General features: G+C 40.6%; 1 protein-coding gene across 5 annotated transcripts in view; it reads left to right on the top strand.

Annotated features, from left to right (window-relative positions):
- The window catches only part of tjp2a (tight junction protein 2a (zona occludens 2)), a 140,292-nt gene that overhangs the window by 91,997 nt on the left and 36,200 nt on the right, over nucleotides 1-12,095 (top strand). For all 5 annotated transcript variants that reach the window (XM_060839695.1, XM_060839686.1, XM_060839677.1 and 2 more), the window contains 4 exons: nucleotides 1,235-1,388; nucleotides 8,028-8,139; nucleotides 8,920-9,047; nucleotides 10,184-10,262. In XM_060839695.1, the coding sequence (XP_060695678.1) occupies nucleotides 1,235-1,388; nucleotides 8,028-8,139; nucleotides 8,920-9,047; nucleotides 10,184-10,262 (473 nt within the window). The remainder of the gene's footprint in view (nucleotides 1-1,234; nucleotides 1,389-8,027; nucleotides 8,140-8,919; nucleotides 9,048-10,183; nucleotides 10,263-12,095) is intronic.

Here is a 12,095-nt window from a genome sequence, read left to right as displayed (position 1 = left end):
CCTAATGCCCCCTATGTCCCATGTATGTTAGGCAGGAGTGCAGAGAGGTGGGATTTTAAGTTTGCAACATGAATGCCAAGACAGTTGGTATTCACGTAATGGAGCTCACCCCATTACCACTGGTATTATGATGAACAAATCCATGCAGGGTTGCTCGTAGGGCTTCGGGCAGGTTGTTCATTCATAGGCATTCTGGACAGAATTCTAATTAGAATTACTACAGTGTGGAAACAGGCCCTTCAGCCAAAAGAGCTCACGTGGACCCTCTGAGTAACCCACCGAGACCCATTCCCTATCCTTTATATTTACCTGTGACTAGCACACCTAACGTACACTGCCCTGAACACTATGGGCAACTTAGCATGGCCAATTCACCTAACCTGCACATCTTTGGATTGTGGGAGGAAACTGGAGGAAACTTGCGCAGACACTGGGAGAATGTGCAAACTCCACATACCGTTTCCTGAGGCTGGAATCTAACCTGGTGCTGTGAGGCAGCAATGCTAACCATTGAGCCACCATGTCGCCCCAGGCACGGGTAGCAGGAAGATGGGATAAGGGTCAGCTGCTGACCATAACCCAATGTTTCCTGTTAATACTTCAGCCCTTTCCTACTGCCTTCATTTCTCCCTGTGACCTGGCATCCAGCAATGATAGTGGACCTTGACTAACTGTGTGAGCCAGCAGCAGTCACTGCCTACCCAGTGTCACTGGCATCCAGCAAAGCTGCTGGTGTCTGGCTGGCTGCTGTTGTCGGGTGGACCTTCAATCCTCTGGAATCTTGGTCCCATGGCTGGGTCACTTAAACAATCTGAGAGCCATTTTGTTTGGTGGGGCTTTCCAAAAGGAGGCAGATAGGTCTCCCACTCACTCCAGTCTGCAGTTAAATTATCTTTGCCACAAAACATACTCCTGAAGGAAAAACTTTAGCAAAATTTAAAACGTTTTAATAATTCTCAAGATTTACTGCATGTACTATTGGAATTGAACAATTTAAAATGTTTGCCTTTCTAGTCTGGAGAAATTGATTGATGCTGTGGTAAAAATTATTATGTCATTAATTAGGCATTTATCTAGTAATATTCTACTATGAGTTTAATGGATAATTAATGTGCAATAATTCAATAATTTCTTAACTTGTCTAATGTATGTTATTCCATCAATATCCAACATCTGTATAACAAATCGGGGAATGTTATAGTAGTCAGCTTCATTTTATTTTTGTTTCTTACAGATCAATGGAACAGTGACTGAAAACATGTCCCTGGCAGATGCCCGGAAATTGATTGAAAGATCACGAGGGAAGCTACAGCTTGTTGTCCAAAGAGACAGTAAACAAACATTGATCAGCATCCCGCCCATGGACGATAGTGATTCTGATCCTGAAGGTCAGATTGTTATTTTTATAAATGCCTCATTCACCCGGCACCATCCTGTGCTCACTGACTTATGTGGACTCCTCCTGCTTCAGGAATGCAGCAATGTTTTAAGGTTCTCTTCCTCGTGTTCAGATCCCTTCTTTGTTCTCTTCATGTTTCCTACAATCCCCTGATCTGTCTGATCTTCCAGATCAGAATTTTCTGTGTATTACTAATTTTTCTAATAGTCGGCAGCTCGGAGTTTTGGAGTTCCCTTGGCGTCTCTAGATGCTCCTGTAGTTCTACCTCTTTGGCTGCATGTCCCACTCTTCTCCTGGCTCAGTGCCTTTGTTTTATTTTGTACATTGCTCTTGTAAAGTGGCTTAAACATTTTAATGGTGAAGATACCTTATGTTGCGCTCTGTTAATTGAGCCTTTTCAATTCCGGAGTTGCACCAAATGTTAAAAGTTGTTTTTAAAGTATACACTACTCAAATTTCCCTGATTTTTTTTCAACCCAAGTTTGATAGGAAGCACTGACTGGGTTTCTGGCTATTACAAGTAACTACTGTACAGGGGTATAAATCACTGTCATATAACATTAAGTAAATCTCTAATCTCCTTAAAGCTCCCTCCTTATTCACCTTGTTTATTTGTATATTTTTTCTGGAGTAGAGAAACCAGGAAGTTGGTTCAATTTGGTTTTTGCTTCCAGGTTCCAGTGTTGAAATGATCCACCCTCAGCTAGCCAGACCCCTTCATTGTTCAGATGTATCTTTCTCTGGAAGCTTTCACTTGTTTGTAAGAACTGCTGACTGATTCACTTAGAAAATATCTCTGCCTCTGATTTATCAATTCAAAAGTCAGTGCACAGCAGTTGATACCAGGAAAGGTAACGGGGTTTTCTTCAGATTTGAATTGAGGTTTTCTTTGCAAGGCTGGGAGAATATCTGCATACTACTTTATGTCTGTCTGTCTCACTGTCGCATGCTCTCACACGTGCTCTGTCTGTCTGTCTCTGTCATGCCCACCCTCAATCACACCTCATGCACTAACTACTCACACTCTGTCTCTCTCTGTCACATGCGCTCGTGCTCTGCCTTCAGCTCCAAGCTGCTCAGCCTCCTGCAACACAAGCACAGTTATTGGCAAGATCTCTGCCATTGGTAACGGTCATTCATCCACTGGCCAATCAGCTTCTGGTGATCAATAAGAGTTGCATTAGTACCATATCCTTGGCTGAATCATCTGCAATCTGAATTTCAGTTCCAGCTTACAATGCTTGCCATGGGTATCTGCTTAACTGCTTTCAAACACTAGTTTGTCAAACAACTTTCTCATTTCAGTCCAGTTTTTTTTAGAAAGCACAAAAATGAAAGACTAAATCCATGTATGTATAAATGCAGTATGTTGTAGATCTAAAGAAAAGGACTGTTTGGATGTTTTAAGATAGTGTATTAAAAATTAAACTTGTTCTCCATTTATTGTTTCAGATTTGTATAAAAATGATATTAATATCAAATATTTGTTTTAAGCAGCACTTTTAAAACTCGACCAACCCTCTTCCGCCCGCCCCCCCCCCCCCCCCCACCTCCCAAACAAATACAATTGTAGTTGCATAAACAGGAGTTATTTGGTCCCATGCCCTTCATTTTTGACTGTTCAGCTTTTTAAAAAGCTCTTGTGGAACTTGTTTCTGCTAGCTTGCCATGCACCTTAACGTTCTTTGTGTAGAGAATACACATTCCTACAACCGCTCTCTTCATGTTTCTTCACTATTCAATTTATGTCTTCTAATTGCAAGTTGTTAATTAGTGGAATTAGTTTACTCATTTATGAAAGCCTGTTATAATTTTAGTATCCTCTTGGATACCAAACTGTGTGCTCAAGAAGAAACTCCTCTATACTATAGAAACTCCTCTAGCCCTGGCAGTACCCTCACATACTAAGAATGTTTCTTTTTTACCTTGTACTGGTCACTGGCTCATGTTGTGCAGAGATCAGACCAACAGTGCTGTTCTTGTTTCTAGCTGCCTGTTTTAATTTAGTTAGTTTCTGGCTTGACAAGCAACACACAGGACAGAGATGAGTTAACAGACAGACCCAAAGAAACCTCAAACACCAATGAATGTTGAAGCATCTGTTACAATATCGCAGCGGTTTTGTCTGATTTTGTTTGGTACCACTCCTCTGAAAAACATTGGAATATTTTATGTTAAAACTGTTACTTTTAATGTAAATAACACTGGGTACACCCCTCTGCTAATTTAAACCTGACAGACAGAGGAACTCACCTCTTGCTGTAATCTGTTAAATTTCAACTATCCCAGAGGTCACTAAAGTAAAAATTAACAATTTTATTCTTTAAGTCAAAAACATTAAACAAATATTTACAACTCTTTTCTCTTAAACGTATCTTTTACCTCACACTCTACAATACTGGTCTTTTTTTTAAAAAAAAAAACCCGATTTAAGAGCTACAAAAAAAATTCCAGCTTCAAAACCAGCTAGCTGTCAAATCTTCTCTTTGTATCTTCCTCTGCAGATTTTTCTCTGTTGTCTTTTTTCTTCAGTATTCTGCTTCCTCAGGTCTTTCATATGAACAGGTACCTTTCAGGCAGCTATTTGGCTAGCATCTATACTTGTTGGTTTTCTTGGCAGTTCTCCTAACTGTTCAAAATGTCTGGTTTTATACCCCAACACATCAGATCATTTCATTGCTTTGATATCATCCTAAGTAGTGAAGTTCAAATCCGATTGGATTTTAGTATCTGGGGCACAATTTAAACTGGCTGAACTTGAATTTTTGTTATTTGTTTTGACCAAGTGTTACATTTTTGCCCGTTCAGGACACTGTGCTTTCAGTCAGTCCTTGCTAGCTTCCTCTCTCCCTTTTTAAAGGTACAGTACAACTCTACACCTTCATAACAAATGTGCCAAATGAGTGTAAGTGCTGGTGTGGATTTTAATTATTAGATTAGATTACTTAGTGTGGAAACTGGCCTTTGGACCAGCAAGTCCACACCGACCCTCCAAAGAGCAACCCACCCAGACCCATTCCCCTACATTTACCCCTTCACCGAACACTGCGAGCAATTTAGCATGGCCAATTCACCTAACCTGCAAATCTTTGGACTGTGGGAGGAAACCGAAGCACCCGGAGGAAACCCACGCAGACGCTGGGAGACTGTGCAAACTCCACACAAGACAGTTGCCTGAGGTGGGAATTGAACCCGGGTCTCTGGCGCTGTAATCTTTGGTTTCACTTTTTATTTTTAAAATCTTATTGGCATTCTTCTTTAAAGTATTCTAACTGTGGATAAAGTGCAACTGCATCTTTTTTAAACCATTTGTTTTGCGGTTGTCTATATTTGAAACCTCTTCCCTTTTCAGTTTTTTCGTTCTGAAGATTATGGTTATCACATTCTTCCTCTTGCCATGCCTACTTCCTCACTTCATGCAGATCTGGACCTCCAGATGAAATTCTACTTCTGAACTAAAAATGTACTGATCTGGAAAACAGTCCTAAAGGCATGTCCAGTGTCTTTTCTCCTTTGTCATTTAGTGACCTTTTTAATAATCGATAAATATGGCAGGCAACAACTGACTATTTTTATTGCTCTAGGAATTCCATTCGGTGACTTCTGGGACTTTTTCCAACTCTCAAAAGTATTATACAGCAAATATATTTCCTCCCTCAATTCTTTTTAGACTAATAACAAAAATTCCTTTCCATTATTAGCTAAACAATTGTTTAGCTTCATGCTACAGGAAGTGTCCCAAAAGCTGATTTTTGTTGTTTTGAAATATTTGGTTCCTACTTTGTTGGTTACTGATTTGTGTTCATGGAAATAACATTTCCTCAAATATATTTTTGATTAGCATTGTTTACTATCTTGCTGCCTTGCAAGTGTAGCATTTTTGGTAATGTAGGTAAGAAAGAATTATTTCCAGTCACTTATTGTTTGTCTCATTACTGTGCTTAAAATATAGGCAGTTAGAAGAAGTCTTCATGAAATAACCAGTTTAAATGCTTGCACACCCAATAAGGATAGAAGACGAGAAGCATTTTAATTTTTTTTTGTTTCTGATTTGTGCGACCATTACCTGTTCTAGTCAATAAATCCAGCTGGTGAATTCACTTTAAAGGATGAAATTATTTCCTTATCTGATTGTTGAAATTTCTATTGCCACAAAGAATGTACAACACTGAAAATGGTTCATGCTGGTATTTGTACTTCACGTTAGCTTCCTTCCCACCCCCTTTAATCTCTGTATCAGCACATCCTCCCATTTCTTTCCTCCCTCGTGCTTATCCAGCAAATGCTATTTGCCTCAGCCACCCCTTCCTCAACACACTCTGAATAAAGAGTTTTCTCCTGCTTTCCCTATTGGATTGAATAGTGATGATGACTATTTATTGATGGTCTCTAGTTCTGGTCTCCCTAACAAGTGAAACTGTTGTCTGTTCATTAGTTCTGTTAAACCCTTGATAATTTTTAAAACCTCTGTCAGATCCTCCCACTGTAGAGAAGGGCCCCTACCACCCTCCCCCAGCCTGTTTCGTGTTTCTGCTTATTGACCAGAATGATAGGGTATCAAACTGTCTGACAAAACTGTATTTCAGCTTTCAAATGGGTGAGCTGTGCAGAGTGAGTGCAGTTTAGTTTGACTACTTCACCACCACCTTTTGCTTTTTATTTCATTGTTCTCTGCTACCTCCAAATGGGAATGCATTGGGAGAGTGGAGAAATTATTTACAAGAACACTTCCAGGAATGAGAAACTTTAGTGATGAGGATTGATTGGCAGTATAGTCAACCGTGAAGAAGATTGTCGAAAGTCATAAAGGGATTTTGATCAATTGAGTCGATGAGCTGAGGGGAGTGGCTGATGGAATTTAATTTGGATAAATGCGAGCTATTGCATTTTGCTACAACAAACCAGGGCAGGACTTTTACAATTAATGGTTGGGCCCTGAGTAGTAGTGTTGTCAACTAGAGACCGCTAGGAATTTAGGTACACAGTTCTTTAAAAGTTGCGCTGCAGGTAGACCGGGTGGTTAAGGATCATTTAGCATGCTTGTCTTCATTAACTATAGGAGTTGGGGCATTATTTTGAGGTTGTACAGGACATTGGTAAGCCCGCCTTTTTGGAGTACTGTGTGCAGTTACGGTTGCCTTGATATAGGACGGATATTACTAAATTGCAGAGGGTTCAGACAAGATTTACCTTGGATGTTGCCAAGACTGGAGGGTCTGAGTTATAAGGAGAGGCTGGATAAGCTGGGACTTATTTCACTGGAACATAGGTTGAGGGGTGACCTTTTAGAGGTTTGTAAAATCATGAGGGGCATAGACCAGATGAATAACAAAGATCTTTTCCCTAGAATGGGGAAGTTCAAAACTATTTTTAACCTGAGAGGAGAGCGATTTTTAAAAAGGACCTGAGGGGCAACCTTTTCTGTCACAGTGTGGTTCGTATGTGGAATGAACTGGCAAAGGAAGTGCTAGATACAGGTACAGTTACAACATTTTAAGAGACAGTTGGACAGGCACATGAATAGGACAAGTTTACAGAGATCTGGGCCTAACACAAGCAAGTGGGGCAAGTTTAGTTTGGGAAACTTGGTCGGCATGGACAAGATGGATTGAGGCGTCTGTTTCTGTGCTGAATGACACTCTGACTTTATGACTACAGAATATTTGAGAAAGCTCTATTTGTACTGCGTCAGCACAAAATGGAGTGCTTTCCAAGTTAAACTTGTGTTGCTGCAATAACGGTAGCATAATGTCACTTGTGATTTACAGTGTAGACTTGTCAATATCTGTTTAATTGAGACACCCTGGTCAAAAATAAAAAACGTCAGTGATTGGGGATAATCTGTTGCTCACTTATACCTCCCGCTAGCACTCTGCCCAGCTGAATTCTCTTGTTAGAATGGGGAGATGATGGTGTAGTGGTGTCGTCACTGGGCTAGTATTCTGAGGCCCCAGGTTTCATTTTTAATTGCTGGTTAAAATCTTACTGAAGAGAGGAATGTAGCAGAAACTTTTCACCTTGCACTCATCAGGACAAATACAAAAATTGCACCTTGCTCAACAATCCCTTGTGGTAGAAATTGTTTCGATCACTTGAAATTAGGTATTTCTGCACTTCTCCTAATGTATACACCCTAATGTATGATTTTAGTGTGGCACAGTGGTTAGCACTGGAACGTCAATGCCACCCTCAGGTGATTGGCTGTCTGGAGTCTGCATTGGTTTTCTCTGGGTGCTCCCGTTGACACACACACACACAGTCCCAGTCTGTTTCAGTACGATACTGACCCACGGCACACTCCTCCCTAGTCTGTGACACAGACAGACACACACAGACGATTGGCGACGCTACATTGCCCATGGTGTCCAGGGATGTGCAGGCTGCGTGAGGTAGCAATAGGAAATGCAGGATTACAAAAGATGGGTCTGGGTGTAACTCTCTTCAGAGGGTTGCTGTGGACTCGGTGGGTCAAATGGCTTACTCCCATGCTGTAGGGATTCTTTGATTCTAGGATAATAGTGTAAACACTATCCAACTGACCTTCTGTTTGAGTTTATATTGATCACGCATGGTGTATTCAAGGAAGTTGTGTATATAGTTCTTTAAAAAAAGTTCTGTTTTGGTTTAGATATTTCTGAAATTGAATCAAACCCCTCCTATTCACCACCTCCAGAAGAAAGGAGATCACCACCTTCAGATGTTTCCTCTCATTCTTCAGGAAGAATTGTTGACAAGAAAAGGTACTTTTTACTGCTGGTTGACTTAACTCTTTTCGCTTAAAAATAAAAGCATTTTTTTTGGATATTATAGCAAAGGGAGGCATGTTGTTGACTTATCTTTCATATCAAGGCAATTGCAACAATCTCTTGCAGTCCTGATTGTGTGCAAGATGAAAACTTCAGCAACATGTATTTGAATAATGCTGAAAAGAAAGTTAATGTTATAATATTTCTAGACTGGTCCTGAAATAAACAGAGTTTTTAATTATCGAAGCAGTTCCATGGAAATCAGGATTGCTAACGAGAAAAGGCAATGACAAGAAGTCAGATTCAAGATGTGTGATGGCTGACAGGAATTGATTTTTTTTTTGCAACACTAATCTACTTTAATTTTTGACTTGTGACCGTGTTTAGAGCACAGAATGCAGTCTATCTGCTGGTCTTGTGGCCTACAAGAGCCTGCTACCACCACACTCGTTCTCATTCTTTCAAGATTCCCTCTCTCGGGTTTCTCTCCTATGTATTTATCTGACTTGCCCCTCAAATGACCAGTTCGATTCATCTTGCAAAGAGGCAGATGGAATTTTTGTAATTCCAGTTAATCTTTTATGATCTTGCTTCCCTCCTCATGTCTGATCATTTTAATAAACAGATGCCACCTGTATAATGAGTCTTTTCTGTTTTTAACAGTGACGGTTTGTTTATTTCTCTCCTCTGTTTGTTTGTTGTCAATCGAGTTCTTCTAACTCTTTTTGGATAACACTTTCTTGTGGTTGGTTATTTAAAACTGTTTTTGTTCAGTTCTCGAGAGGAGCCTGCCCATAGATTGGCACGAATGGGAGCCATGCCCACTCCTTTTGCAACAAAGAGTGATTTGCCTGCTGCTGTTGACTCTGAGAAGGAAGAGCTAGATGAGGATGACTACAGAGGTAGGCACAACACTGACATCCCAAGTTAGTTGGGAAGGGCTGTGTATCTGTATGGTTTAAATGCAGGTCAATTAACTCAATCTGCTGGTTCTTGATAGCGATGTCAACAATATGGATTCAGTGCCTGTACTGGTTGAGCTCACTGTGCCGGCTGTGCCTTCTCAACCTTGAGACGTGAGATGTTCAGGTTAGACAAAGCTGAAGATCCTGTGGGATTGTAGCAACTTTCACTTTCACACTGTTTAAATGAGGATTCTACACCACAAAGTCAGGAGGATTCGAATGCCTGGTTCCAATTCATTGACTTTAGTGATATTGCTGCTGATGTATGTGGAGGCTGGTGAGCTCGGTGCATGGGTCACATTTAATGCCAACAATGTTCAACTCCCAGTCAAGGTGAGACCTGAGGGCTGTCTCCTTACTCTGCCCTAAAAGGCAAAGGCAAGGCACCACTGACTCTAAAACGACAAAGATGATGATTCAGGGTGAAGTATCATCAGACAGTGAGCCAAGGACCTGTCTCTGGGTATAACGTTCGTGAATGTTCTATGAAACATTACTGCTTTATTTCCCCACGTTCACTGACATCTGGGGAAAAAAATTCTTTAGAGCAGTTTAAGGAGAAAATTAATTTTGAAGACTTGCTACAAGCTATTATGGCCAAACCGTTTTCATGAGCAGGACAGTCGAGAGCTGTTTTTCACACAGTCAGAATGTTATGATCTGTAATGTGAAAGGGTGGTGGAAGCAAATTAATTAGTGACCTTCTGAAGGAAGTTTGATGAGTAATTGACAGAGGAATAAGTAGTTGCAGAGCTATAGGGATGAGCATGCAGGTCATATTATGTTTCCTAAGAATTGATGCAGACGTGATGGCTGACTCACTGCCTTCTGTGTTGTTTCATTGCATCACCTTCTGCTTTCCAGCTGTACAGATTGGGAGCACTGATGGAAATTGCTAAACGAGGTGCTTTTAGGTTCTCGTGCTATGTACCATCGTTTCCTAATCTCTAAATCGGCACTTTGCGCTCGACCTTTCAGAAGAAGCTGGAGGGGCCTTTATGGTGTTTTTGAAGTATTTGCAGCTGAATTTTTAATGCAATGTATTTTTGTCCCTTAATGGTTTCTTTTAACAGTCTCTAAAGTAGAAGAACCAGTTGTGAGAGCTCCTAAGAAATTTCTACGCCCTAGTCCAGAGGATGAAGAAATCTATGGGTAAGTCAAGATATTGAGACAAGCTGATCAGATGGGTGAAGAAAAGTGCTCTACGTGCCCATTAGGACATCTAAGACCAGGATTATGGTCTTAAAAAAAATTAGAGCCAGACCCTCCCAGATTCTTAGTAATCCAGGAGGAGGATGGGAAAAGTTTCTGACTGTAACAGGCTGCTCCTTAATGAGGTATTTTAGATGTCGGATGTGATTTCCTTGAATTCTAGGAGCAGCGATTACGGTTTTGTATGCTGTTGCATTGTTTTGGAACTTTTGGGGGGAATAAAAGTCAAAACAATGGCACTTTAAAAAGGGAGAGGAACAGGACAAAGGCAGCAATTGGTCTGTGCAGGAGGAAGAGGAAGAAACCCACATTACGAACTGACGTTCAACAGGTGAAGCTGCGCAGTTACTGCCTTTGCTGTTTGAATTCATGTATCGCTGGAAACTGGAGTGAGTCTAGGAAAATTAACGAACAGTGAGATTCACAACTGATCTTTGAGGAACCTGTTTGGGAGAGGTCACAGCACACAGACAGATAAGTGAAAAGTTTTGTGTGGCCTTGGGGAGTCTGCAGTAGTGAAGAGTGGGTTCATTCTTAATTATATGTTTTTATTCAGGTATGTTTCTTGATTAAACTTAAAAATATAAGTCATAAGAATTGTTAGCCTGCAGCAGTTTTTTGTAGAGGAATAAGACTATGGTATTTTCTGGGCCTGCAGATTGGAAGAAGCAAAAAAATGGCCTTTAGTAGAGTGATGTGCTGCACTTGTCAGATGTGGGAGTTTTGGGAGAGTTTTTACGAGTTACTGAAGATTATATCTGCAATAAATGCCGTTGGTTGCGAATCCTATCAGATCTAATAGACCGGTTGTTGCAACTGTTAGAGGCAACGAGGAATTTGCAAGAGCAAGGGGATGTGATTGATAGCAGCTATAGGAAGAGAAAAAAAGCAGATACAGTCACAAATAGGTTAACTCCAGGAAAGGTAAGAGAGGTAGGCAGGTAGTACAGGAGTCTTATGTGGCAATCTCCATTTCAAACAAGTATGCTGTTTTGAAAAATGTAGGGGGTGATGGATTCTCAGCGGAATGTGGCATGAACAGCCAAGTTTCTGGTGTCGAGACTGGCTCTAATGCAATGAGGTGTACGCCGGGTTCCAAGAGATCGATTCTGTTTGGGGACTGTCTAGTCTGAGTTCTGTGGCCAGCAGCAAAAAATCAGAATGTTGGGTTGCCTCTCTGGTGCCCAGGATCGAGGATGTCTGAGGGTGCAGAATGTTCTAAAGAGCGAGAGAGCTGAGCAGGAGCTCATTATACATATTGGAACCAATGACATAGAAAAGGAAAAGGATGTGATTCTGAAAGGAGAATATAGAGTTTGGCATGAATTTAAAAAGGAGATCCTTGAGAGTAGTAATATCTGGATTACTCCTAGTGTTACTGAAAATGTGTATAGGATGTAAGCAGGCAGGGAAAAAGTTAAGTTCTGAGTTTTGTGAAATAAGAGGTCAGCTGAGCATGACTCAGATCAGATAAGAACTTACCCTTTCCTCCAGCACCCCATTGTTAACTGTAATAGGTTAACAAGGTGAAAAAACATTCATTATGTAGAGCCATTTAACAATATTGGAAGCATTCAGTATGTAAGGTCACTTTAACAAGGTGAAAAGTATTTATTACACGAAGCCAGTTAAGGTTAAAAACATTCATTGTACAACAGCAAATGGCTTAATCTTTACTATTGATACTCGTTGATTGGGTGACCTTTACAATCAACATGTATGTTGCTTTATCTGGATGCTTCTCTCTGTAAAATGACTTGTATAATTCATTAA

Source organism: Hemiscyllium ocellatum, chromosome 2 (assembly GCF_020745735.1).
Source record: "Hemiscyllium ocellatum isolate sHemOce1 chromosome 2, sHemOce1.pat.X.cur, whole genome shotgun sequence".
Lineage (NCBI taxonomy): Eukaryota > Metazoa > Chordata > Chondrichthyes > Orectolobiformes > Hemiscylliidae > Hemiscyllium > Hemiscyllium ocellatum.
This window is presented reverse-complemented; position numbering and strand designations above follow the sequence as displayed.